The sequence below is a fragment of the Monodon monoceros genome, unplaced genomic scaffold (assembly GCF_005190385.1).
Source record: "Monodon monoceros isolate NGI ecotype Baffin Bay Population unplaced genomic scaffold, NGI_Narwhal_1 Super_Scaffold_18, whole genome shotgun sequence".
Taxonomy (NCBI): Eukaryota; Metazoa; Chordata; class Mammalia; order Artiodactyla; family Monodontidae; genus Monodon; species Monodon monoceros.
In genome coordinates this window covers 8,880,607-8,905,597 of record NW_021703774.1, presented here as the reverse complement: position 1 = coordinate 8,905,597, position 24,991 = coordinate 8,880,607, and the positions used below count along the sequence as shown (strand labels likewise).

General features: G+C 42.0%; 1 protein-coding gene and 1 long non-coding RNA gene across 4 annotated transcripts in view; one reads left to right on the top strand and one right to left on the bottom strand.

Moving 5' to 3' along the window:
- LOC114899939 overlaps nucleotides 1–24,991 on the bottom strand; it is a 254,687-nt gene that overhangs the window by 179,813 nt on the left and 49,883 nt on the right. The gene's annotated exons all lie outside the window — the stretch shown is intronic.
- On the top strand, nucleotides 5,633–7,436 carry LOC114899933 (protein FAM71A-like). The gene is made up of 2 exons (XM_029231121.1): nucleotides 5,633–6,677; nucleotides 6,709–7,436. Exons 1-2 carry the CDS (start codon nucleotides 5,633–5,635, stop codon nucleotides 7,434–7,436), a joined length of 1,773 nt encoding a protein of 590 aa, XP_029086954.1.

Below are 24,991 nucleotides of genomic sequence, written 5' to 3'. Positions count from 1 at the left end.
GAAATAATAGCTGAAAACATCCCCAGTCTGGGGTAGGAAACAGACATCCAAGTCCAAGAGGAAGAAAGAGTCCCAAACAAGATGAATCCAAAGTGGTCCATAGCAAGACACATTATAACTAAAATGGCAAAAATTAAAGAGAAAGATAAAATCTTAAAAGCAGCAGGAGGGAAAGCACTAGTTACATACAAGGGAACTTCCACAAGACTGCTAGCTGACTCCTCAGCAGAAATTTTGCAGGCCAGAAGGGAGTAGCACAATATATTCAAAGTGATGAAAGGGAAAAAACTACAAGCAACAGTACTCTACCCAGCAAGGCTATGATTCAGATCTGAAGAAGAGATAAAGAGTTTTACAAACAAGCAAAATCTACAAGAGCAGGGAACTTTAACACTCCACTTACATCAATGAACACATCATCCAGACAGAAAATCAGGAAGGAAACACTGGTCTTAAATGACACATTCGACCAAGTAATTATATATATATAAAACATTCCATTCAAAAGCAGTAAAATACATTCTTTTCAAGTGCAAATGGAATACTCTCCAGGACAGACCACTTGAGAGGCCACAAAACAAGTCTTAACAAATTTAAGAATACTGAAATCTCATAAAGCATCTTTTCCAACCAGAACACTATGAGATTAGAAATCAACTACAAGAAACAAACTGCAAAAAACACAAACACATGGAGTCTAAACAATATGCTACAAACGAACCAATGGGTCAATGAAGAAATCAAAGGGGAAATTTAAAAATATCTTTAGAAAAATGAAAATGAAACATAGTGTTCCAAAATCTATGGGATGTAGGGCAAGTAGCTCTAAGAGGGAGGTTTATAGCAATACAAGCCTACCTCGGGAAACAAGAAAAGTCTCAAATAAATAACCTTATATCTAAAGGAACTAAAAAAAAACAAACAAAACCCAAAGTTAGTAGAAGGAAAGAACTAATAAAGATCAGAGCAGAACTAAATGAAACAGAGACTACAAAAACAAAAGATCAATGACACTAAAAACTTGATCTGATTTAGATCAAGACACTAAAAACTGCTTCTTAGAAAAAAATCTAAAAAATTGATAAACCGGGCTTCCCTGGTGGCACAGTGGTTGAGGGTCTGCCTGCCAATGCAGGGGGCAAGGGTTTGTGCCCCAGTCCAGGAGGATCCCACATGCCGCAGAGCGGCTGGGCCTGTGAGCCATGGCCGCTGAGCCTGTGCTCCGCAACAGGAGCGGCCACAACAGTGAGAGGCCTGCGTACTGCAAAAGGGAAAAAAAAACCTAAAAAAAAAAATACCAGAAATACAAAGGAGCATAAGAGATTACTATGAACAATTATACTCCAATAAAATGGACAACTAAAGGAAATGGACAAATTCTTAAAAATGGACAATCTTCCAAGACTGAATCAGGAACAGACCAATTACCCTAAGGAAATTTAATCAGTTAAAAAAAAAAAACCTCCCACCAAAAAACATCCAGGACTAGAGAGTTTCACAGGTGAATTCCAACAAACATTTAAAAAGGAGTTAACATCTATTCTTCTTCAACTATTCCAAAAAAATTGAAGAGGAAGGAATACTTCCATACTCATTCTATGAGGCCAGGATCACCCTGATACCAAAACCAGACAAAGGTATCACAAAAAAAAAAAAATTATAGGCCAATATCACTGATGAACATAGATGCAAAAATTCTTAACAAAATATTAGCAAACTGAATTCAATAATACATTAAAAGAATGATACACCATGATTAAGATCACTCTATCTGCAAATCAATCAATGTGATACACCACATTAAATAACTGAAGGAAAAATCATACTATCATCTCAAAAGATGCAAAAAAATCTTTTGACAAAATTCAACCCATGTAGGGTAAAAACTCTCAACAAAATGGGTATAGAAGATACCACACCTCAACATAATAAAATGAAAATGCAGCCTACTGAATAGGAGAAAATACTTGCATATGATATATTCGATAAGGGGTTAATACCCAAAATAGACAAAAACTCATACAACTCAACAGCAAAAAACAACCCAATTGAAAAATGAGCAGAGGACCTGAATAGACATTTTTCCAAAGAAGACATACAGATGTCCAACAGACACATGATAAGATGCTCAACATCACTAATCACAAGGGAAATGCAAATCAAAACCACATGAGATATTACTTCACACGTGTCTGAACAGCTGGCTGTCTATTAAAAAAACAAGTGACAAGTGCTGAGAGGATGTGGAGAAAAGGGAACCCTCATACACTGTTGGTGGGACTGTAAATTAGTACAGCCACTACAAAAAACAATATGGAGAGTCCTAAATCAATTGAAAATACAACTACTATATTATTCACCAATTTCACTTCTGGGTATTTACCTGAAGAAAACAAAAACACTAATTCAAAAAGATACATGCACGCCTATGTTCACTGCAGCATTATTTACACTAGCCAAGATATGGAAGCAACTTAAGTGTCCATCAACGGATGAATGGATAAAGAAGATATGAGATAGACACACATAATGGAATATTACTCAGCCATAAAAAAGAAGGAAATCTTGCCATTTGCAATAACATGGATGGACCTAGAGGGTATTATGCTAAATGAAATAAGTCAGACAAAGAAAGACAAATATCATATGATTTCACTCATACGTGGAATCTAAAAAACAAAATAAATGGACAAACATTATAAAACAGAAACAGACTCATAGATACAGAGAACAAACTGGTAGTTGCCGGAGGGGAGGGTGTGAGGGATAAATGAAGTATTCGAGGAAGATTAAGAGGTTACAGACTTCTAGCTATCAAATAAGTCACTGAATGTAACGTACAGCATAAGAAATATAGTCAATAATATTGTAATAACTTTGGTGACAGATGTTAACTAGACTTATGATCATTTTGTAATCTATAAAAATACTGCATCACTATGTTGCACACCTGAAACTAATATTGTAAGTCAATTATACTTCAGTAAAAAATTAAAATCAATTAAAAAAAAAAAGACAAAAACAAGGGTCCTGTAAATTTCAACTGTGGTAAATATGTTTACTAAAAACCCTTGGAATATTAATCTAAAACAAGAGTAATGGGGCTTCCCTGGTGGCGCAGTGGTTGAGAGTCCGCCTGCCAACGCAGGGGACATGGGTTCGTGCCCCGGTCCGGGAGGATCCCACATGCCGCGGAGCGGCTGGGCCCGTGAGCCGTGGCCGCTGAGCCTGCGCGTCCGGAGCCTGTGCTCCGCAACCAGAGAGGCCACAACAGTGAGAGGCCTGCGTACCGCAAAAAAAAAAAAAAAAATCAAGTAATCAGCTCAGTAGATGCAGAAAAAGCATTTGAAAAAAATCAATAATCCTTCACGATAAAAATGCCCAGAAAACTAAGAACAGAAGTGAACTTCTTAAACTTGACAAAGGGCAATTCTGAAATAAAACTACAGCTAACAACATACTTTATGGTGAAAGATTGAATGAGTTCCCCTGAGACAGGGAACAATGAAAAGATAGCTGCTCTTAACCCACCTATTAAATGAGCAGGAGTGTGTGTGTGTGTGTGTGTGTGTGTGTGTGATTGTGATAAAATTCACCACTGTAATTTTAGAGTGCACAATTCAGTGGCATTCAGTGCATTCACAATACTGTGTAACCATCACCACTATGTAGTTCCAGAATTTCTCATCATCACAAAAGGAAATCCTGTACTCCCCATTCTCTGCTCCCTCCAGCCCTAGGCAACCACTAATCTAATATCTGTCTCTATGGATTTGCCTCTTCTGGCTATTTCCTATAAACAGAATCATACAATATGTGGCTTCTTTCACTGAGTATAATGTTTTCAAAGTTCACCCATGTTGTGACATATATCATTCCTTTTTATGGCCGAACAATATTCCACTGTACGGAGAGACCACATTTTGCTTATCCAGTCATCTGTTGAGGGACAGGTGTGTGTATTTTAACAGAAAGATAGCCTTTATCCTCAAGGAATGAATCTCTATGGTGGGATTTCAAGCATAACATCAAACTGGAGATAAGAGAGTTGGCCGCAAGGGCCTTTCTCAGAACTTTCAAGTCACAATTTAGAAATCACTTGTTCTGTGACTAGCTCTGTGGGAGTGGCAATGAGGCGGGATGTCTAATGGTACATGCTCCCCACAGGTGTCAAGGCTTCCAAACCACTGCTGCCTGGTAGGGAGGTTACTACAGGACGGCATCTGGCAGGCTCTTGGAATCAAAGCTTACATCTCAGGCTACTCACCCCCCATTTCACTGGGGGAGGACATGTCATAAGAATGACTAGGTTTCCACACACAGGCTGTTTGCACAAGCATAAAGGAAGGGAGGATCTGAGTGATCCCCTGGATAATTTAATCCCCAGGTCAGCCCAACTGCTGTCTTGGGTTCTCTCCATAACATATATACACACATAAAATTAATTACGCAGCTTCTAATAATGCACCATATAGGTCTTCTTAAAGGTAGTTAAATCAGTCCAGTTTGAAAACATTTGGCTGGGCCAAGCTTTCTTTGTGAGGCTAAGTACTGTAGTGGTTCAGAACAAAGGCTTTAGAATCAGGTAGACCTACATTCAAATAGTGCCTCTGCTACCATTAGCTCTGGGAATTTAAACAGGAGATACAACCTCAATTTCTTCACCTATAAACTGGGAACAGTGGTTAACAGTACCAAACTCAGAGCATTCTTACCACCACATGTGAAGCATGCAGCATGGTGCCCAGGAGAAGAAATTTTTAATGTGATTATTAAAAATCACCGTCGTCAACGTTTACTGAGATTTTACGAAAGGACAGACTAAGGATCGCAACTGCCAACTCTACATTATTCGATACAATTAAACCATGAGCTTAAATGGTTCAAATTTATCCCATCATCTTACATTCCTATAGATTTCATCCAGTAGCTGAATTTGGGGGAGGAAAAGAAAAAGGACCCACACAAAACTTTCCCAGTTGAAGACACTTTTATTTCGGTACGCACCTGAGTCCCTGGCAGGATGGGCCTGTCCTCCGCGGGAGGACATGTCCTCCCCCTCCTTTGGCAGAGGATGGGTGCCCTGCCCTGAGGGGGCAGCTGGGGGATGAGGCAAAGGGCTATGTGACAGTGATAGGTCACAATGAGGCAAAGGGCTATGCGACAGGGATAGGTCACAATGAGGAAAGGGCTATGCGACAGGGATAGGTCACAAAGGCCATCAGAGGATAAATAGGCTGTGCCAGGGGGTTAGGCTGAGAAAGTGGTTACTTTTCTCACTAGGACTGAAGTTCACCACAGCCTCTTGGGGAGATAAAAACCCAGAAGCAGAAGCGAGGTGAGGCAGAGGGGGAGCCTACCATACCGCTCTACACACTTGAGGAGATTCAGCCTGGGGTCCAGGCGCCCTACAGCGTCCCCGCTGTGATCATCTGTGCCCCTACCCACACCCCTGCCTCTGGGAGACCCTGAGGCAAAGGTGGGGGCCTGTGGGGCGGGCTCGGAAGACCTGCCGTAGGGCCGCCGGTGTGTGACACAGGAGCACCGCAGCTCGCTCTTCTGCCAGTGAGGCCGAGGGAGCGAAGAGCCAGGGGCCCGCCTTAACCGCGCTGCCTGTCGATCAAAGACAGCCATGAGTGGGGACTCTCTGCTCCCGTATCACACGGCCCAGAGCAGCACCGGGGTGGGCCTGTTCAACACCACCACGGGGAAGCTGCAGCAGCAACTGCGCAACGGCGAATACGACATATTCAAGGACGCCCCGGTATTCGAGAGCGACTTTATCCAGATCACCAAGAGGGGAGACCTGATTGACGTGCACAACTGTGTCTGCATGGTGACCGTGGGCATCACATGCAGCAGCCCCGTCCTCCCACTCCCAGACACCATGCTGCTGGCCCGATGGGCCACTGGCTGTGAAGAGCACGCTGAGCACAGCCAGGCCGCCAAGGGCAAGAGCCACGAGGCTGCAAAGACCTTAGAGCTCACCAGGCTCCTTCCCCTGAAGTTCGTGAGCATCTCCACTCACAATCGTGAGAAACAACAGCTGCACGTGAAGTTTGCCACTGGCCGCTCCTGGTACCTGCAGCTGTGTGCCCCTCTGGACGCGCAGGAAGACCTCTTCACCTCTTGGGAAGAGCTGATTTACCTCCTGCGAACACCAGTGGAGGGTCTCAGCTGCACCTACACCGTTCCAGCCTGGGACATGATCTGCCTGCCTGTGTTCGAGGAGGAGGAGGACGGCAGGAGCCCGGCAGTGGAGGATTTCCAAGGCAAGTGGGATCAGGACCAGGTGAGCATCTGCAGCCTCCACTCGTGCTCTGAGCTGGCCGGGGCCACGTCTGCAGCTTTTGCTGGCGGGGAGGGGATCCAACTGGACTCCCACAAGCCCGATACCATGCCCGATGTGGCCACTGCAAAAGCAAAACCTACAGTGCTTGACAAAGCGTCAGCATTGCGGGCAACGACAAAGGTGGAGACAGCAGGGGTGGCAGGAGGCACCGCAGCGAGTGCTTTGAGCGTGGCAGCGGTCAAGTCTCCTGCCCCTGAAGAGCAGAGCACGGCCACAGCAGCCACAGCCAGCAACGGTCCAGGAGGAAACAAAACCAACAGAGCCACTGGGGGCACTGCCAGAACATCCCTGAGGAGCAGGAAAACGGTGCTGCGAACAATTCAGGGTATGCTTGGCAGGTGCCGCGAACTATTCAGGGTATGCTTCCAGCACGTCCACCAGCCTCTCCCCAGAGGCCGGCATGACTGTGGTCGGGGCAGAACCTACCAGCAAGACTGTTGAAGGAAGAGCCGACGAGGAGGGCGAGGGGACCCTCATCTCCACCTTGCCACAGGAAGGCAAAGTGAGTGAACAGGATGGCAGCTCACAGAGGGTGTCCCAGGCCCGCAAGGGAAGAAGGGAGAGAAGGGAGCACCGGGGAGAGGACAGAGCTCTTACGAGCCCCTCGCTCTGCAGTTCAGTGGAAAGCCACCACAAGGCAGCGGGGAACAAGACCATCCAGAAAGCAGCTGGCCCGTGCTCAGGTGGCCGCAGAGCCACTAGAGATGACCAAAAGGACAAAGGCCACGGCAGCCCGGGGGGCAGCGAGCAGGGCACTGCTCACAAAGGCATCAGCCGTGCTCCCATCACCAACGAGTCCAGGACCTCGTACAAATCGGGCAGGAGCTTATCTACAGCGAGTTCAGGTCCCACCACCGAGAGACTCAGTAGGATCAGCTCTTTCTTCAGCAATGTCAGAGCCAGGCTTACTACAAAGACAGTGGCCTCCTCACGCGATAAATATGTGAGCATCCTGGCGAAGCCAGTGGAAGGGACCCGAATGGAGGCCATCGTAGAGACAGCAGAGAGTGGCCAGGGGCTGGAGATCACTGGAGGTGTGACATCTGAGACCATGGAGCCAGTGACCGCTGAAGCCCATCAATAGGACCTAGAGCTGGGAGCTGCAAAGGGGACCAGGGCTCAGGGAAATACCCTGGAGAGCCCATTTCAGCTTCCTTACTGCAATTTAAATAAAAAACCAAACAATCTGAGAATGCATGCAGTGTTTTGTCTGAATTTCTAGGTCCTGAAGCCCAGCCGTAGCCTCACAGTGGATTCTGTGATGTCAGCTGTGCCACAGTCTGAGACCCAGTGTCCAGTCAAGGGCAGCCCCACCTCACACACATGCTCAGCGCCAACAGCAGTGCTGCATCTGGCTTCCACTCCTTTCTGGCTTTGCCCCCCAGGGCCATGGCTCAAAGTCACACTATGGTCTGGGAAGCTCTCCTTCACTATTCCCCTATTCTTTTTATAAACGCTTATTGCCCCTGAAGGTCTGTAAACAAAGCAAGAACAGGACTCATGTCCCCTCGGGCTATTCAGTGGACAGAAACAAGTATTAGCTAGCAATCAGAACCGCAAGCACTCTCACCTAGACTTAGCCATTCCCTGCCCAGGTATTAGCTCGCAATCAGAACAGCAAGTATTAGCTAGCGTGCCATCGTGAGCATACCACTGGATGACATTTCACAAGATAAGCAACCCCATGAAACTAGCACCTGGCGAAGCATCGGAACATCACTGCAACTCTGGAAGTGCCCCCTTGCAGTCACTCAAGGGTAACCACCACCCTAGCTTCCAACACCATAGATGAATGTTGTTTGCTTTTTCAACTTTACATACTGGAATCACATAGTATGTGCTCTTTGACTCTGGTTTCTTTCCCTTAACATTATATTTATGAGGTTTGTGCATGACTTTCCTGGCGATTGTCCATTTATTTTCACTGCTATACAGTATTCCACTGTGTGATGATACTACAACTTACTCTGTTATTGATTTAAGTTATTAACCAGTTTGGGGCTATTAAAAATAGTGCTATTATGAACATTTATATACAGATCTGTTGGTAAACATATACATAAACTTCTGTTCGGCATATACATAGGAATGGAATTGAATATATGCATATGTTCAGCTTCTGATTATACTGCCAAGCTATTTTCCTTCCAAAATGACTGCAGAAATAATAATTCCCACCAGGAATGTATTAAAGTCCTGGTTGTTCCACATCCTTGCCAACACTTGATACTGTTTAGCTCTTTCCTTTTAGCCATTCAGGTGGGATATAGTGACTTTTCTCCCTTTTTCATGATAAAAATATACTTAAAAATATATAATTGGGCTTCCCTGGTGGCGCAGTGGTTGAAAGTCTGCCTGCCGATGCAGGGGATGTGGGTTCGTGGCCCGGTCCGGGAAGATCCCACATGCCGCGGAGCGGCTGGGCCCGTGAGCTGTGGCCGCTGAGCCTGTGCGTCCGGAGGCTGTGCTCCGCAACGGGAGAGGCCACAGCAGTGAGAGGCCCGCGTACCACAAAAAAAAAAAAACAAAAAAAAACAAGAATAATGACAGATAATTATGAGTTTAATTCTTATGTATATGACTCAAGTTCAAAAAATCGAGTATATATGTATTGGTAATTGAAATGTTTTTCTTCTACATGAATTAAGAAATAGCTAATCACAATCACATACAATTTCTATTTACAGTGGGCCTGTTCAGTGAAAATAAAAATAGAATTCATTGAACATATTTGGACCCTCCTTTTTAAAAAGCAGTTTGAATAGATATCTAAGAAAACATTAGTTTTAAATATTATTTAAGAGAGGAAAGCATTTGAATAAGAATACATATCCAATTTCATTTTATTTATGAATTCTGAATTTTTGCTTTATTCTAATGTCTTTCCAAGGGAAGGCAGGTGGCATTCCCATAATCAAGTAAGGTTTCACTCTAGTGTCCTCAATGAAGAAGTTTCAACACAAATTGTTATATGAGAATCTTTTAAGAGACTTTAATGTTTTAACTCTGGAGCTGAAATTAAGACACTAAGCATGTTTGTGTGTGCATGATAAGTCTTGCAATGGTAGCTTTCATATCTATCTATTTATTTTCATGATAGCTTTTAGAAACTGATTCTCCCCACCCCTCCCCTAGACCTTCTAAATAGCCTAACACATTCATTCAATTTGGAAATGTATCTTGGCAAAAAGTTCTCCCCACCCACCCAATTTATAACAGAGCCTCAAAGTAAAATTGTTTAGAAATCAGACCCATGAGGGAAGATTATTCTATCTGCCAAGGTAATGCTATGTGCTATTGTTTACACACACCTTTTTGTTGATAGTTACCCTGGAACTCAAGAAGCCACACTGTCCTCTGGGGAAATAAGATTAATCACATGTGATGATATGCTGATATGCTGTTATAGAGTATTTCAGTGATACCATAGCTATAACCATTTTAACTTTCAGATGAATACATTTTGTTCCTACATTTTGTTCCTAGTAGGTCTTAAAGGGATGATATAAGCATGGTATCGAGGTTTTATTTAGCAATGGACACTAAAAATAGTTACATGCACAGACATTATCCCATTTTTAATATCTTTGGCAGCAAGGCCCTGCTGTAGATTTAGTTCTCACTCATTCATTTATTCAATTTTCTTTTTCTACTAGAGAAAAACTAAGACCTTTTAATGAAAAAACACAGTAAACTTATAGTATATAGACATCTTTAATGTCCATTTCTTCTTTCTCCTCACCTTCAGCTTTGCCCACTCACTCACCCCTCCCCTGTCTCAACACTAAAGTCATGAAATCATAACCACAGAGACTGAGAAAAATATTCAACGTATTGAGGACTCCATGGACATTTCTACCCCTTGTGCTGATTCCTAGTTCTTCTCCATGGAAATAGTTTTTTTTTTTTTCAACAAACACTGGTTGGCATATGACAATGTAAACAAAATTTTGCCCAAGGTTTGCTGTATACATTCAAAGTCTATCATATGACTATATCAATAAAGTGCCCCGGAGTTGAGAATACCTCAATGTTCCTGGGGTTAAAAATTCGGTAACATTTCTAAGGCACTTATACACTGAATATCTCATATCACTGAGGTATCTTAATAAATCATTTTTTATTACAGAGAAAAGTATACGTTTGCAAAAAAGGTAAGGAAACAAGATATAAATCTATGGTAAAAGTACACTAATATATGTTTTTCTTTCTTTAATGAAAAAGTATTTATTGAGATTCAACCAAATGTAGATCATTATGCTAGGAACCACGTGCAGGAGACGGGCAGCGTCAGAGAGGTTGAAAATATTACGGCAACACTGAAAAATTCCAAAATAATTTACAGTCTGGGGTGGGGGAGAGATTAAAATGGATGAAAGGTTAATTATTAGTGTAACATAACATTATTTAGTAGGTAAGAATATGTATTTGAATCCGGGCTTCACCAATTTTAGCTGGTGGCTTTCATTTAAATTTTCTGAGATGCTTCCTCACCTGCAAAATGAGGATAAGAAGAGCACCTTTCCCATGGAGTTCGAGGATTAAATAAGAAAAAGCTCTTAGCACAATGCTTGGCACTTAGTGGGCACTAATGTAGACAAGGTCGTAAGAACTTGGAAATGGAGTAGAGGTACACTGGAACAGAGCAGTTCAAAGAGAACTTCAGACACGCGGGAAGACTTCAGCAGGAACTTGAAAGATGCTTAGGATATGAGTGGGCAGAGATGACGGGATGCTGTCACAGTCTGGGGGGATGGAGCAACAGAGGAAGGACAAACGTGTTATGTGTGCTGGACCAGTGCAACTAGAATGAAGGTGTGCACTGAAGTTTACTAGGATGTAATACCGGAAAAGAAAACAGAGGCCACATTATGAGGAACTTTGAATAAAAGGCAAAATAATCTGTACTTTATCGATAACAGGGAGTAATTACAGGTTGCTGACTTTGCATATTTATCAAAAGTATTCACGTAAATTTATGAAATTTATCCTTTGACAGCAAACTTCCAAAAATAAAGTCCACAATGGTAATTAGAATAACTGACCTGTTTAGAAGCGTTTTTAGATTTTCTAAACCATAAATCACAGGCATGTCTCTGCTGTGTCTCATTCCATTTCATATAGATGTACAGGGCTCTTTGACTTTCAATGGAAAATATGATAGTTACCCTACTTTTACCTAAGAAACTAAGAAACTAAACATGCCTGGCCTACTGAGGTCTCTAAGTAGAGGAGAATAACACAATGGTAAACAGAAATTACTTAGTGAGTCAACTGTGTGCCTAGTCTTGAAAAAAATGTCTTCAGCCTTACATCACTCTGAACACAAGCCAGGTATCATCAGATCTCATTTATTAGATAAGCAGACCAAATTAAATTTCATAATACTTAAGCCAAAGTGATTTTAGGGTATGCCAAAGATTCCAATGTATAGTTTATATCTTTTGAAATATTTTAAAAAATAAACTAATGGAAGTTTTTAGTTTTAAAATTCCAGAACTCTTAAAAATTTCAAATCCAAAACCTAATACAAGCTTCCATGTATAGCATTTCAGATTTTAAAATATATTCTTCTTGATTGTGATTAACAATAAATATTAAGGTATGGCATATATGTCCTTCTTCAGACATCATAATGAGATAAATGAGTAATTTTGGGTCTTGGTAGAAATTCCTCTATTATTCTAAAATAAAAGTTCAGTAGTAGATGTACAGAATCATGGATCCTCTCTGACCTGGATTCATTATTTTCTTTTCTGTCAGTATAGATATGGCTCAGGACCAAATCTAAAAATTTATATAAGGTATATCTAAATATAGATATAGGAAAGCACTTATCCTCTTTTACCAATGAAAACAGCTTTCAGCTCCAGTGCCCAGTCTTGCAGCTGGGAATTACAACACTGAAAGTTAGAAATGGCAAGAGACAAAACCGTGGAGGAAACAGTTTGGGGTTTGGGGTGTTCTTTAATACCTCCAATTCCACGCATCAGCCTCCTGAAAGAACAAGGCTACATTTTACGGTATCTTAGATCTTTAAGGCAGAGAGCCTTGTGTTCAGGAAGCACATTTCTGCCTTTCTTTCAATCAGTCCTAGTTATCAAATTCTCTGTAAATTAACTGAAGTCAATCTGATGAATTAAATAATACTCACAAGATTCAAATGAGTGATGATAACATAAGTTATCAATACACCTTGGGAGGGCATGGGGACTGAGGGATCCGTATTTTAATAGATATGTTTTCAGATGAACTGCTTTAACCATTAGTGAAAGAATTTAAGTGCTGACTCTAAAAGCCAGGAGGGTACTAGGGGAGAGATGCTTTCTAACAGAATCCCCTTGAATCAAATCATTCAGATGACCCAGTCATCCTACCAGTCAGGTCAGCACTGCCTGAGGATAAAGGAACCATAACCCTACCCTCCGACTGAGCACTAGGTAAAGGGTCATCACCAATTCCTCGACTCCAGGCACCTCTGTATACATAGCTTAATGGTCTGTATGGGAAGGACCTCTGTTCCTATTCAGTTCAGTTCCACAGCCATTTACTAAGCAGCCAAGAGCAGTAAGTAAAGCACTACGTGAGCTAATTCGGGGCTGCAGTTCTCGGCCTGGCTACCTAGTGACACGATGACCTGCTGCTGTCAATCGTGGGAAAAGAGAGCAGTTGTGATTAATACCAAAGGCACTGCTCATCCCTGGAAAGTTATTTAAGTTCTTCTTCATCTGGATGGCCAAAATCTCAGGAAATTCCCGGCATGGCTTGTGTGTGAACATGCAGTACTATGAACAAAGGTTAAGCCCCACCCATGGGCAGGGTAAGCGGTCCATCCTCTCCTGAGGCCACAGCAACTACTGCTCCTGACTGCCCCTCCACCAGCCCACAAGTGTGTCCTTGAACTGCAAGAGGAATTTTGGAAGAGGCTTTGCAGAATAGCTGTAATCTGGTGGAGGTCACCTCAACAGCTCTAATCTTAAAAGAGCTGAGTAAAATAAAATATTACTAGATTGAAAACTTCTTGAGTGCAACAACTATATTTTATAATCCATTGTGACATTCAGCATAATCCCTGATGTCTAACGTTCATTGAGCAAATAAGTGAAAACCTGAAGAGACTGGAAAAGGAGGACTTGTTGAGAGCAGTTAAGGCTAACCGGATTGGGAATTTTAAACTGGTTTAGCATCCAGATCTTTTATGCAACTGAAATCTTTTAAGATCAAAGGGTAAAACAGAGAAAGAGCAAGTGTGGAAAAAAGATGAGTCAGGAACTTCTGGCCCCTCTCCTCCCATCCCCCTCGCCTCTACTGGTGGCCCTGAGGCATCCCCTGAAACCTTCAGGATTTCTCAGAGCACAGGTTAAACACAAGCACATCAAACCTCCAATTCGCTAACTGCAAGGATAACATTTAACCTGGTTTATCATTGCAATTTTAGCACGTGTCACAGGTTTTGGCAAAGAGTAAGTATGCGGTAAACATGAATGAATAAACGAGTGAATAAGCATAGGATTATAACATTTAATGAAATGTAGGATTATAACATTTAAATAAACTGCTCAAGGAAATGGAGTAAAGTTTAAAAAGACTCAATAGTGACCAACTTACTCATCCTAGGATTCGTATATAATTACCTTTAAAAATTTTTTAAGTCTAAACAGAAAAAAAAATCCTCAAAATATATTCAGAGAAGTTTTATTTTACTGTAGTAAATATAATATTCATTGGTGAGGGTCTTCAAGTACAGAAAACTAATTAATTAAGAAACAAACTCCATTTCACAAGGCGCTATTCCATTGTGCTTGAGTAAAATGAACAATTCACCTCTAAACTCACTCATGCTCACTGTTACCTTGAAATTGAGCTATGCATTATTTACTATTCTTTCAGAGAATTATCCTTCCCTGGTCACTGGCCACAGCTGCTGAAGTGAGTGATTCTTTCCTCAGGTTCCTGATCTAGCTTTGCTCCAATTTCACACTGCCTTTATGCTACGCAAAATTCATCTTCAAGTTACAGCTTACAGGATGTTTTCCCCCAACCCAGAGCATTATACTCATGTTTCAATCACAAACACAGGTATCCTTGCCTGAAGGTTCCTCAAATGCAGATCCCTCCTAGAAGCTTATCAAGGGCATTTCTTAATTAGAACAACATACACTGGTTGCTAAAAGACAAAGAAGTGTATAACGCTTGCTGACAAACTGCACTGAATTTATAAAGCAAATTTATCCAAAAACAAAAATAAAAAACAACTCTGTTCTTCCCTGCAGTCAAATGAATGTTTTCTACAGCAAGCTATACATTCAAAAATCTTTTGACAGGGGAGCCTTTTGCACATTTCCAATTTCTAGAAATAATGCAAAAGTGGTTCCAAAAGTTTAATTAAATGTATGCATACAAAAGTACTCAGTTATAAGACCAATACTGTTTATACTGATCAAGTTCAATGAAAATACTAACAGACTAAAATATTTTGAGACCTGGGAGCAGATTGGGAAGGTAGAAAAAACTGAGTTCTATTAGAGAATATCTTGTCTATAACTCAAGGTTTCCATCAGTCATTATTAGCTTTCACTTGATTTTAGAAATTCCATGAAAGAGATTATGTAAGCCATTGGATTTAGGTCTACAATTTTGCCATATGTTCCAAATCATAAGGATATTCTAAGATTGATACACTCGGTTCAAAAGTTTAAAATTCCAGGAATTCAAAGATTCACTTTGTCCCCTCTCTTGAAGGATGGGTACTTGGTAACTCAAACAACTTCTAAGGTTTGTTTTTTTTTTTTTTTCGGTACGCGGGCCTCTCACTGTTGTGGCCTCTCCCGTTGCGGAGCAGAGGTTCCGGACGCGCAGGCTCAGCGGCCATGGAACACGGGCCCAGCCGCTCCGCGGCATGTGGGATCCTCCCGGACCGGGGCACAAACCCGCGTCCCCTGCATTGGCAGGCAGACTCTCAACAACTGCGCCACCAGGGAAGCCCCAACTTCTAAGGTTAGCTCAAGAAATATATCTGCAAAAACTTGAGCATAATTGATACTCAAACCCCGTGACTCATCTCTAAAACTGCGATTTTGTTTCCACTGGAAAGCTCTGAAATTCTCCAAAACCAATCATTTATTTGAGTCAGAACATTCAAGCAATGGAGGAAAAATCCGCTTTTAGCATCTGGTCTATCCACACACTCAATTTTAGCTTAAATACCTGTACTTCCTTGAACAAATTAGGACCACTCATTTTTCTCTGTTCTCAAAATTTCAATATGCTCAGATTTCTGGTCATAACATACAAAGGTACAACTTGAAATGCACTCATATGCATCAAATTGGTTCTCTCAAAATCTTTTAACTGATTAAAAAAAAAAACTTTATCTAAAAAAAGCAGCTCAATGAATATCTTCAATAACTTTCCATCCCCTGCCCATCCAGTACCACATTCTACTTCAACTTCTTCCAAATATGCCATAACCAGGAGTCCCCAACCTTTGCGGCACCAGGGACCGGTTTCGTGGAAGACAATTTTTTCCCTGGAGGTGGAGAAATTGTTCACGGATTGCTCAGGCGGTAATGCCAGCGACGGGAAGTGGCAGATGAAGCTTCACTGGCTTGCCTGCCGCTCACCTCCTGCTGTGAAGCAGCCAGGTTCCTAACAGGCAGCAGACCTTTGGGGACCCCTGCCATAAACTACTTAAGGGCTAAGGGGAAGAGGACAAAAGAGAGTTTCAAGCTTGATCACTTTCTCCATCTGTGCTATTAACCTGGCTTGTGAAGTTTATTGCATAAACTCTGTTGGTGTATAACACAATGAAAGATGTGCACAAAAATAATTGTTAAAGACAATTATTAAATAAATGATTAATTTTTTTCTTTTCCTTGCAGATGCCCTGTGACAAATGAACTCAGTTTTTATTGATTCTAAGGTGATGGGCATTTTCTGTCTCTTGATCTTGGTTGTAACAATGTTTAAGTTACATCTATAACAGGTTACAAAGCATACACTTAAGATTTGAATTTTTTACCATATGTTCATTACCCCACTGTAAGACTATGTTCAAATAGAGCAGCTAGATCTTCCCAAAATTAACCTGGGTCTCAGCTGTCACATATGTAAACTAGTGATAATAATGCTGCCTTCATCTCATGGCTGTAGAATTTATGTAACCATGTGAAGAGCAATTTTCTGTACAATAAAAATTTTCTTTGCAAAAAAATAATAACGCCAGCCACCACTGAATTTAAGAAACAAAGGTTAAGAGCATTTTGGTTATTTCCAATTGTTTGGAAATCTCTGCAGAGCTGTCATTTCCTTCCTGCCTCTTTTCTCCTGGCCTTGGTAACGCATATTGCTCCAACCTGCTCCAGTACCTATTCAGCCAAGCAGAGTCTGGCCTGACCCCTGTAGTACCCTTGGGACTTGAGGCTGCTCTGTTGCAGTGCTGATACTAGACTCTGAATACTGGGCAGGGCACCAGGAACCATTTTTGCCTTTTCAGAAAGCAGGCATTGACTTTCTAAGCTTACTCTTAATGGAAAACCCCTTTCCCCAAAGGTTTGTGTCTAAATGATTCTCTGGGTGTTTCTCCTTGTATTCTCATTCCTTTGTCCAAAAGAGAAAGAGAATGAAATCTAAGTAGAAGGCTACCCTGGTGACAAAGCTTCTTCCCTTTATTTTGAGATTGGGAACTAGCACCGTGAAAGCAATTTTGTGTTGAATGCTAAAGATTGTTTTGTTTTAGGCTTTAATATAGAGGTTTCCCATCACATTCTGATGAGCACTATTAATGACTTTTTTTCGTAAGAAAACAAGTCCTCATTCCCTCAGCAAAGCTTAAACAAAAACTTACACATAACAGGACAAGATTTAAGGAGAAATATGCAGCTATTTCTTCATGGAGTGCAAACATTTTAAGCCATATCAGTTTATAGGATAGCTGCTACTCTTAAGCACTCTCCTTGGAGCAAGAAAAGTCTTTATAGAACAACTTCCACACTGGATGCTTTAACAATATTTTCAACGTGGTTTTCCTAATCGTCAGTTTAATTTCACGAACTGGTTTTGTGGCACACTGCCAGACACCATCACAATTTTCAGCAAATACACTGAACCACTCTTGAAGTTGCAGCCAGAGAGCCAATAATCTTTTTGCATAAATATATCAGTCTTGGGCTTCCCTGGTGGCGCAGTGGTTGGGAGTCCGCCTGCCGATGCAGAGGACACGGGTTCGTGCCCCAAGTCCGGGAGGATCCCACATGCCGCGGAGCGGCTGCACCCGTGAGCCACAGCCGCTGAGCCTGTGCTCCACAACAGGAGAGGCCACAACAGTGAGAGGCCCGCGTACCGCAAAAAAAAAAAAAAAAAATATATATATATATATATACATATATATATATATCAGTCTTACCCAACAGGAACTTTTAAGATCATTTAAAACAGCTTATTTCCTAACATATGGCATATTCAAAGTATCATTAAAAGCTATTTAAATTATTTTTATTTCCTCAGCTATTGATTCTATGGATAGGAAATAGTATGAGTCATGTATGAATTAAACATAAATATTAGATAATATTTACTGAGTCCCTACTATGCCATACAGTATGCTCAAGTTAACTCATTCAATCCTCAGGAAAGTGCTATAGATATATATTATTATTATTAGCCCTGCTCTACAGAGAGGAAAATTAGACTCAGAGAGGTTAAGTAACTTGCCCAAAGTTACACATTCATTTTCATGCAGCAAGTATGGCTCCAGAGCACACGCTCTTAACTCCATGATATGCAGTACAACTAACTCATCCACCACTTACTTACACACAACTCAGCAAGATAGCTTCTTGACAGGTAAGTATTAAATTTAAAAGGGAGGAAAATATTCACGTTCTGGCTTCCAATTTTTTTTTTTTTTTTTTTTTTTTTTTTGCGGTACGCGGACCTCTCACTGTTGTGGCCTCTCCTGTTGCAGAGCACAGGCTCCGGACGCGCAGGCTCAGCGGCCATGGCTCACGGGCCCAGCCGCTCTGCGGCATGTGGGATCTTCCTGGACCGGGGCACGAACCCGCATCCCCTGCATCGGCAGGCGGACTCTCAACCACTGCGCCACCAGAGGAGCCCCTGTCTTCCATTTTTTTATCAGTACTTCCTATCGTTTCCTGGGCGACCCCCATGCACCTGGCACTCTGTCAGAAGCTGCACAAACAGGGAATAAGACAGACACAATTCCTGTGCTCAAGGAGCTTATTTCTAGTAGGAGCAGGAAGGGACAGAGAATAAAACTTTAAACAAGATAGACTCAGAGTCCGTTACATGCTGTGAAGGAAAACTGGATAATATGATAGCGAGTACCTCTGACACAAGAAGAGCGTACTTTTAGTAGAATGGCCAGGAAAGGCCTCTCTAAGGAGATGGCATCAGAGCGTAAAAAAGTCTTTAGAAGGCAATTAGCAGAAACCAGCTACATAGAGTTGAGAGATTAGGACTCGGGCAGAGGAAATAACAAATGACAAAGGCGTTGAGACAGGAAAGCCCTTAACTTTCGCAAAGCACTGAAAAGAAAGAAAAGGTGGCCCAGATGACTGAAATCCAGTGGGCAAGGGTATGAGTAGAAGAGGCTGAAGTCAGGCAGAAAGGCAAGCTCAGACACAGCCATGCGGGCGAGTTCAGGTTTTCTTCTAAGCACAACGGGAGACCCCTGGAGGGTTTCAGACAGGGTGACACTGACCAGGCTGGCTTACCGGTGGACTCAGCAGAGGCACAAGCAGCAGCCACAGGCAGAAGCAGGGAGATGGGTGAGCAGCTTGTTCTAATCATCTAAGTGAGGAGGGAGGACGGCGTGAGTTACAGTGACACTAGCGGAGAAGAAAGGGAGTCAACAGTTCTTGAGAACTATTTTGGATGTGTGTTGACAAGACTTTGGGCTAAAAGCAAGTGAATGGATGGTGGTGACGTTTACTGCAATGGAGGAGATGCAGAAAGGAACCAGACGGGCGTGGCGGTGCGGAGGTGGGGAGGTCGGGGAGAAGAGATTCAAGAAGTTGGTTTTGGAAGTTCTATTCATAACCAAATAGATATGGTTTACATAAATTTTAAATTCTTTCTTCAGCCTTTCAGCATGGTGCTGATGCAATGCATGAGCTCAACAAATACTTCCAGTTATAGCACAGACAAACCCTGCAGTGACAGTTAAGGTTGACAGAAGTTCAGTCTTGCGAGAATGTAACTGTTTTGAAACCCTTTGGATGATCCAGAAGGCTGAAATGTTTATACAAAAGAAAAGAACTAACCTCCTGTGTGTTCTAACCACTCCTGGATGGGCCTCTGGAGCTGATCACCCACGACACTGCACCTCCTTCTCTCCTGGATACTACTTCAGAACTGCCCCCTCTCCCCACACTTCTAACACTCCTTCCTAGACTCGCTCTCGGCCAGCAACCTTGCTTCCTGCTTCAGAACAACCCACCTGTGTTTGTGCCCACACGTCCTTCCTTCTCACCAGTTACCATCTAGAAATGTCTGCACTCCCGGCAGAGGTAATGGAGATCCCCTCTCCTGCAGCTGCCTGGGGACTGGGCCCAGCATTTCTCCTCTCTCCTTGATCCGCAACCCTTCCTTTCATACTGGATCTCTGGGTCTTTCACATCACACACCAACACTGTTATTTTTCACTGCCTAAAAACAAGGATTTTGATCCCCACTCTTTCTGCCAGCTACGGTCCTAATTCTTTGCTCCTCTTTGCAGCAAACTCCTGAAAACTCTGTCTATATCCGTCATCTCATTTTCCCACCTCTTACCTCTCTTTCTGTCTTAAATCCGTTACTAACTTCATCCCCACCACTCCTCTAAAAACAATTCTACTCAACATCGCCAATAACCCAGTAGTTTAATCCACCTGGCATCTCTCAGTCCTCACGTTACTTAACACAAGTGATGACTCTCTCCTCCTTGGAATATTTAATTTCCCTTGGCTTCCAGGACACCAACTCTCTTGGCTTCCTCCTCCTTCACAGCCAGATTTTCTCAAGTTCCTTCAGGCATTCCTCCTCTTCTCTCCAACCTCTTAGCCTCAGAACATCTCCTTATCTTTACTCACTCCCTTAGTGACGTTTTTGAACACTAGCCACATGCTGTCAACTCCCAGATATTTATCTCCCTCCCAAGCCTCTTTCCAGACTTTTATATCCAATTTCCTACTCAACATCTTCACCTGTATATCTACAAGGTGTCTCAAATCTAGTACGACCAACAATGAGCATCACCTCCAAACCCTTTTTCCCTCCCCGCAAACCCTCATCCCTACTGATGGCAACTCTGTGCTTCCAACTGCTCCATCCAAAAATATGGCACCATCCTTGATGCCTGTTTTCCTCTCGTACTCCATGCCCAATCCATTGTTGTCTTTTTCTGACAACTTAGAGAAGCTAAATGACTTGCCCAAGATTCCTCAGCTAGCAAGTGACTGCTGAGATTCAAATCCACTTCTCTCCAGCACTAGATAGAGCCTAGCTTGAATATTAGCCTGAAAATGAGTCATCCAGCTAACCACTAGAATAGACAAGGAATATATATGGTGTATGCAAATATTCCAAAGATTCTCTGTGCGGTCACCCTACACTAATATATTGTCTATAATACATTACACTTTCACAGCTGGTAGAAGAATCCGTTCTGCAGTTTTGTCAGCACACTGATGGAAGGACAATTTATCAAATATTTAAGAGGGACTTCTTCTGCTCTCTGTGTTTAGATCAAATCACCAAACACAAAACCTTCCTTAACACATTTGCCCAGAATTCAGACGAGCAGATGTTCCAATGCCCTTACCAGAAACGACTGTCAGAGATATCCTCTGATCCTCCTAACTCTGACTCGCTCTCCTTTCACATGGCTTTCTGAGTTTGGCAATCGTCGACAGATTTACAGAGCTGCAGGAAGATGCCAATGACCCCATTTCATTCTTCCTTCCCTCTGTAATTCTGGAACACAAGCATTACCAGACTGTCTCAGAGATGTTATCTGTCTAAACTGTTTTGATTCTTTGCCCCCAGTGTTTTTGTTCCACATACTCTACATGATGTCAGGACCTATCATTTTCAGAAAAGGGCTTGGAGAAGCCACTTAGTTCACTGGGCATAAACATTGTTTACAAGCACTATAATGGGTCAGTTCCTTTAAAAGAGACGCTTCCAGAGTCCTTGGTGTTCCCCCGAAAGTTTCTGCAGCATTTTCGTTTTAAATCCCAGTATGCAGCTTTTTGATCCTTTAGGCTTTCAGGAGACAGTGGACTATACGTTTTAGGGATGGCAGTGGGATATTGGGAGAATAAGTTTAAAGACCAGTCATTTTCATGACTCAGAATTCTTTCTCATATGATAACTTGCAAACAGTGGCAATATTTATGTTATGGTTTTTAAATAATCTAACAATTTCCCCATTCCCCCACTAAGAGGAACTGTCATCTCTACTTTTTCCTTGTGCTTTCAACTTGCTCATGCACCCCTGGGAACAATACTTCACTGTTAAAGCCATATGGGTCTGGCTGCTAGTTTTTACTTTCCTGTGTGTGGAAGGAGTCAGAGCCAATAAATCCTTAAAGCTGCTGCTAAAAGAAAATCAGTCGTAAGAACCTCAATCTGTGCACACTCTCCTCTTAAGTTCTCCCATCACTGGTTGCACTCAGTAGTACCTACTGCCATGGTCACCATCAGTTATTAACAATACATAAAACACAGGATAAACTCTTACCAAAAACTTGGATTAAGAACAGGAACTGGCCCAAATATTTCAGGGTACGTTTATTAAACATTAAATGTGTAGGCAATCAGAACTGTTAAATAATCTGTGGCTATCCAGCCAATACACCTAAAACACTGTCTTTATCCATCCACAGGACCACACTGAAAACTGCAGAATGCTGGCTGCTTCATGTTTCAAGTCTCAAACCCTCCATCCTCATCGAGGTCCTTACTGGAAGCATCTCTGTCATTCATTCCTCCCACAGGCTTGCTTTCACATGTGGCTCACACTGAAGCTCGGAGCCAGGCAAAGAACTTCCTCTGAATCACTCCAGCATAAGTGCTATTGACGTGCAACCCTGTGAGAAGCTACAGGCCACACAGAAGCCATTAGCCACTTCTCATCTTCCTTGTTCTGTCTTTAAACACTTGGCAATCCTATTCGAGAGGAGGCTGCTTCCCCCTGCCACAATCTCCTTTTCTATTTTTCCTTATGGCACATTTCTGAGACAGTCCTTGAGAACTCCTCTTTAGTATATATTTATATTTCAGTCTGTTATATACCAAGATGCTTTTGCTCATCAAATTCTAAATGGGACATGGTAAGTATAATGTCTAACAGCAGTGACAAAAATGGAAGAAAGTTTTGGTTGGTCTATAGTCTAATGACCATGGAGATTCCAATTTTATAAAATACAGCAAAACAGAGAATTCCTAAAGAAAAGTACTTAATAAGGAAATAGAATGAACAGAACAGAGAATCTAAATTACTATTGTGGGGCAACAGATAAAGTTTAGAACTGGACTAAAGTCACCCAACACCACAGACCTCAGAATGTGGGACTCAAAGTCTATTGGAGAAAAGTCAGTTCAGATGTGCACAGAGTTCAAGACCCCAACTGCTTTTTATTATATTTTGATGTTTGACATTATTAGAACATCTCTCATCACTGAAGTGCTCTTGATAAAGAGTTCAGGTGGTTCAACTGGTGACTTAGGCTCAATGGAAGACCTAGATTCTCATAAGGAGAGCCTGGCTGTAGGTAGCATATGGATCTGACACAGCTAATACAGCATGTGGACATGCCTTGGGATTAATGACTGAGACTGTAACAATAAAACAAATGCTGTAACGTTGGGGAGCCACAGCACAGGGACTAGGGGCAAACAAAGCTGGGCCTAACCCTAGGCACAGAGTTTGCTTTTCCCTACATTCTGAGAAGCTACAGTCTGATCAGAAGAGATATCACTGCTGCTGTAAATAAGGATGGCATCGAATCTCCTGTTTTCACGGCAACGCCAAACGGCAGTGACTGCACATTCTCCAAGAAGAGAAACTCTGTTAGTTGCAACAAGAATCTCATTTCTGTAGCAAAACAAAATCATTGAAAACCTAGTCAAACCATGCTTCCATAACAGCAGTTTAAATCTCCAATTACAGAAAGAACTGTATAAGCATAAAAAAAACCCTCTAAATAAAAAGATAAAAGCTACTGCTTAAAATTTCTTTCTATAGGAGGAACTATTATTTACACTCGTAGCAAAAGGATAAAATTTCCTAACTTAAAAGTCAAATGGGCTCAGAAACAGCAGATTAAAGCTCCACAATCAACTTGATGTACCTTGCATCTGTGGAATACATAAATAGACAATGAATCATCCCAAATTGAGGAGCCGTGTGGATGAAAGGCTCTTGGTGCTGCAGCCAGGAGTCAGTGCTGTGCCTCTGAGGTGGGAGAGCCAACTTCAGGACACTGGTCCACAAGAGACCTCCCAGCTCCACATAATACCAAAAGGCGAAAATCTCCCAGAGATCTCCATCTCAACACCAACACCCAGCTTCATTCAACGACCAGCAAGCTACAGTGCTGGACACCCTATGCCAAACAACTAGCAAGACAGGAACACAACCCCACCCATTAGCAGAGAGGCTGCCTAAAATCATAATAAGTCCACAGACACCCCAAAACACACCTCCAGACGTGGACATACCCACCAGAAAGACAAGATCCAGCCTCATCCACCAGAACACAGGCACTAGTCCCCTCCACCAGGAAGCCTACACAACCCACTGAACCAACCTTAGCCACTAGGGACAGACACCAAAAACAACGGGAACTACGAACCTGTAGCCTGCAAAAAGGAGACCCCAAACACAGTAAGGTAAGCAAAAAGAGAAGACAGAAAAACACACAGCAGATGAAGGAGCAAGGTAAAAACCCACCAGACCTAATAAATGAAGAGGAAATAGGCAGTCTACCTGAAAAAGAATTCAGAATAATGAGAGTAAAGATGATCCAAATTCTTGGAAATAAAATAGAGAAAATGCAAGAAACATTTAACAAGGACCTAGAAGACCTAAAGATGAAACAAACAATGACGAACAACACAATAAATGAAATTAAAAATACTCTAGATGGGATCAATAGCAGAATAACTGAGGCAGAAGAACAGATAAGTGACCTGGAAGATAAAATAGTGGAAATAACTACTGCAGAGCAGAATAAAGAAAAAAGAATGAAAAGAACTGAGGACAGTCTCAGAGACCTCTGGGACAACATTAAACGCACCAACATCCGAATTATAGGGGTTCCAGAAGAAGAAGAGAAAAAGAAAGGGACAGAGAAAATATTTGAAGAGATTATAGTTGAAAACTTCCCAAATATGGGAAAGGAAATAGTTAATCAAGTCCAGGAAGCACAGAGAGTCCCATACAGGATACATCCAAGAAGAAATACGCCAAGACACATATTAATCAAACTGTCAAAAATTAAATACAAAGAAAACATACTAAAGGCAGCAAGGGAAAAACAACAAATAACACACAAGGGAATGCACATAAGGTTAACAGCTGATCTTTCAGCAGAAACTCTGCAAGCCAAAAGGGACTGGCAGGACATATTTAAA

Excerpts from the sequence above, each read along its gene's own strand:
- LOC114899933 (XM_029231121.1), top strand. The coding sequence starts at position 5,633 with ATGAGTGGGGACTCTCTGCTCCCGTATCACACGGCCCAGAGCAGCACC. Across the intron at positions 6,678-6,708 it reads GGTGCTGCGAACAATTCAGG|GGTATGCTTCCAGCACGTCC; the intron begins GTATGCTTGGCA and ends CGAACTATTCAG.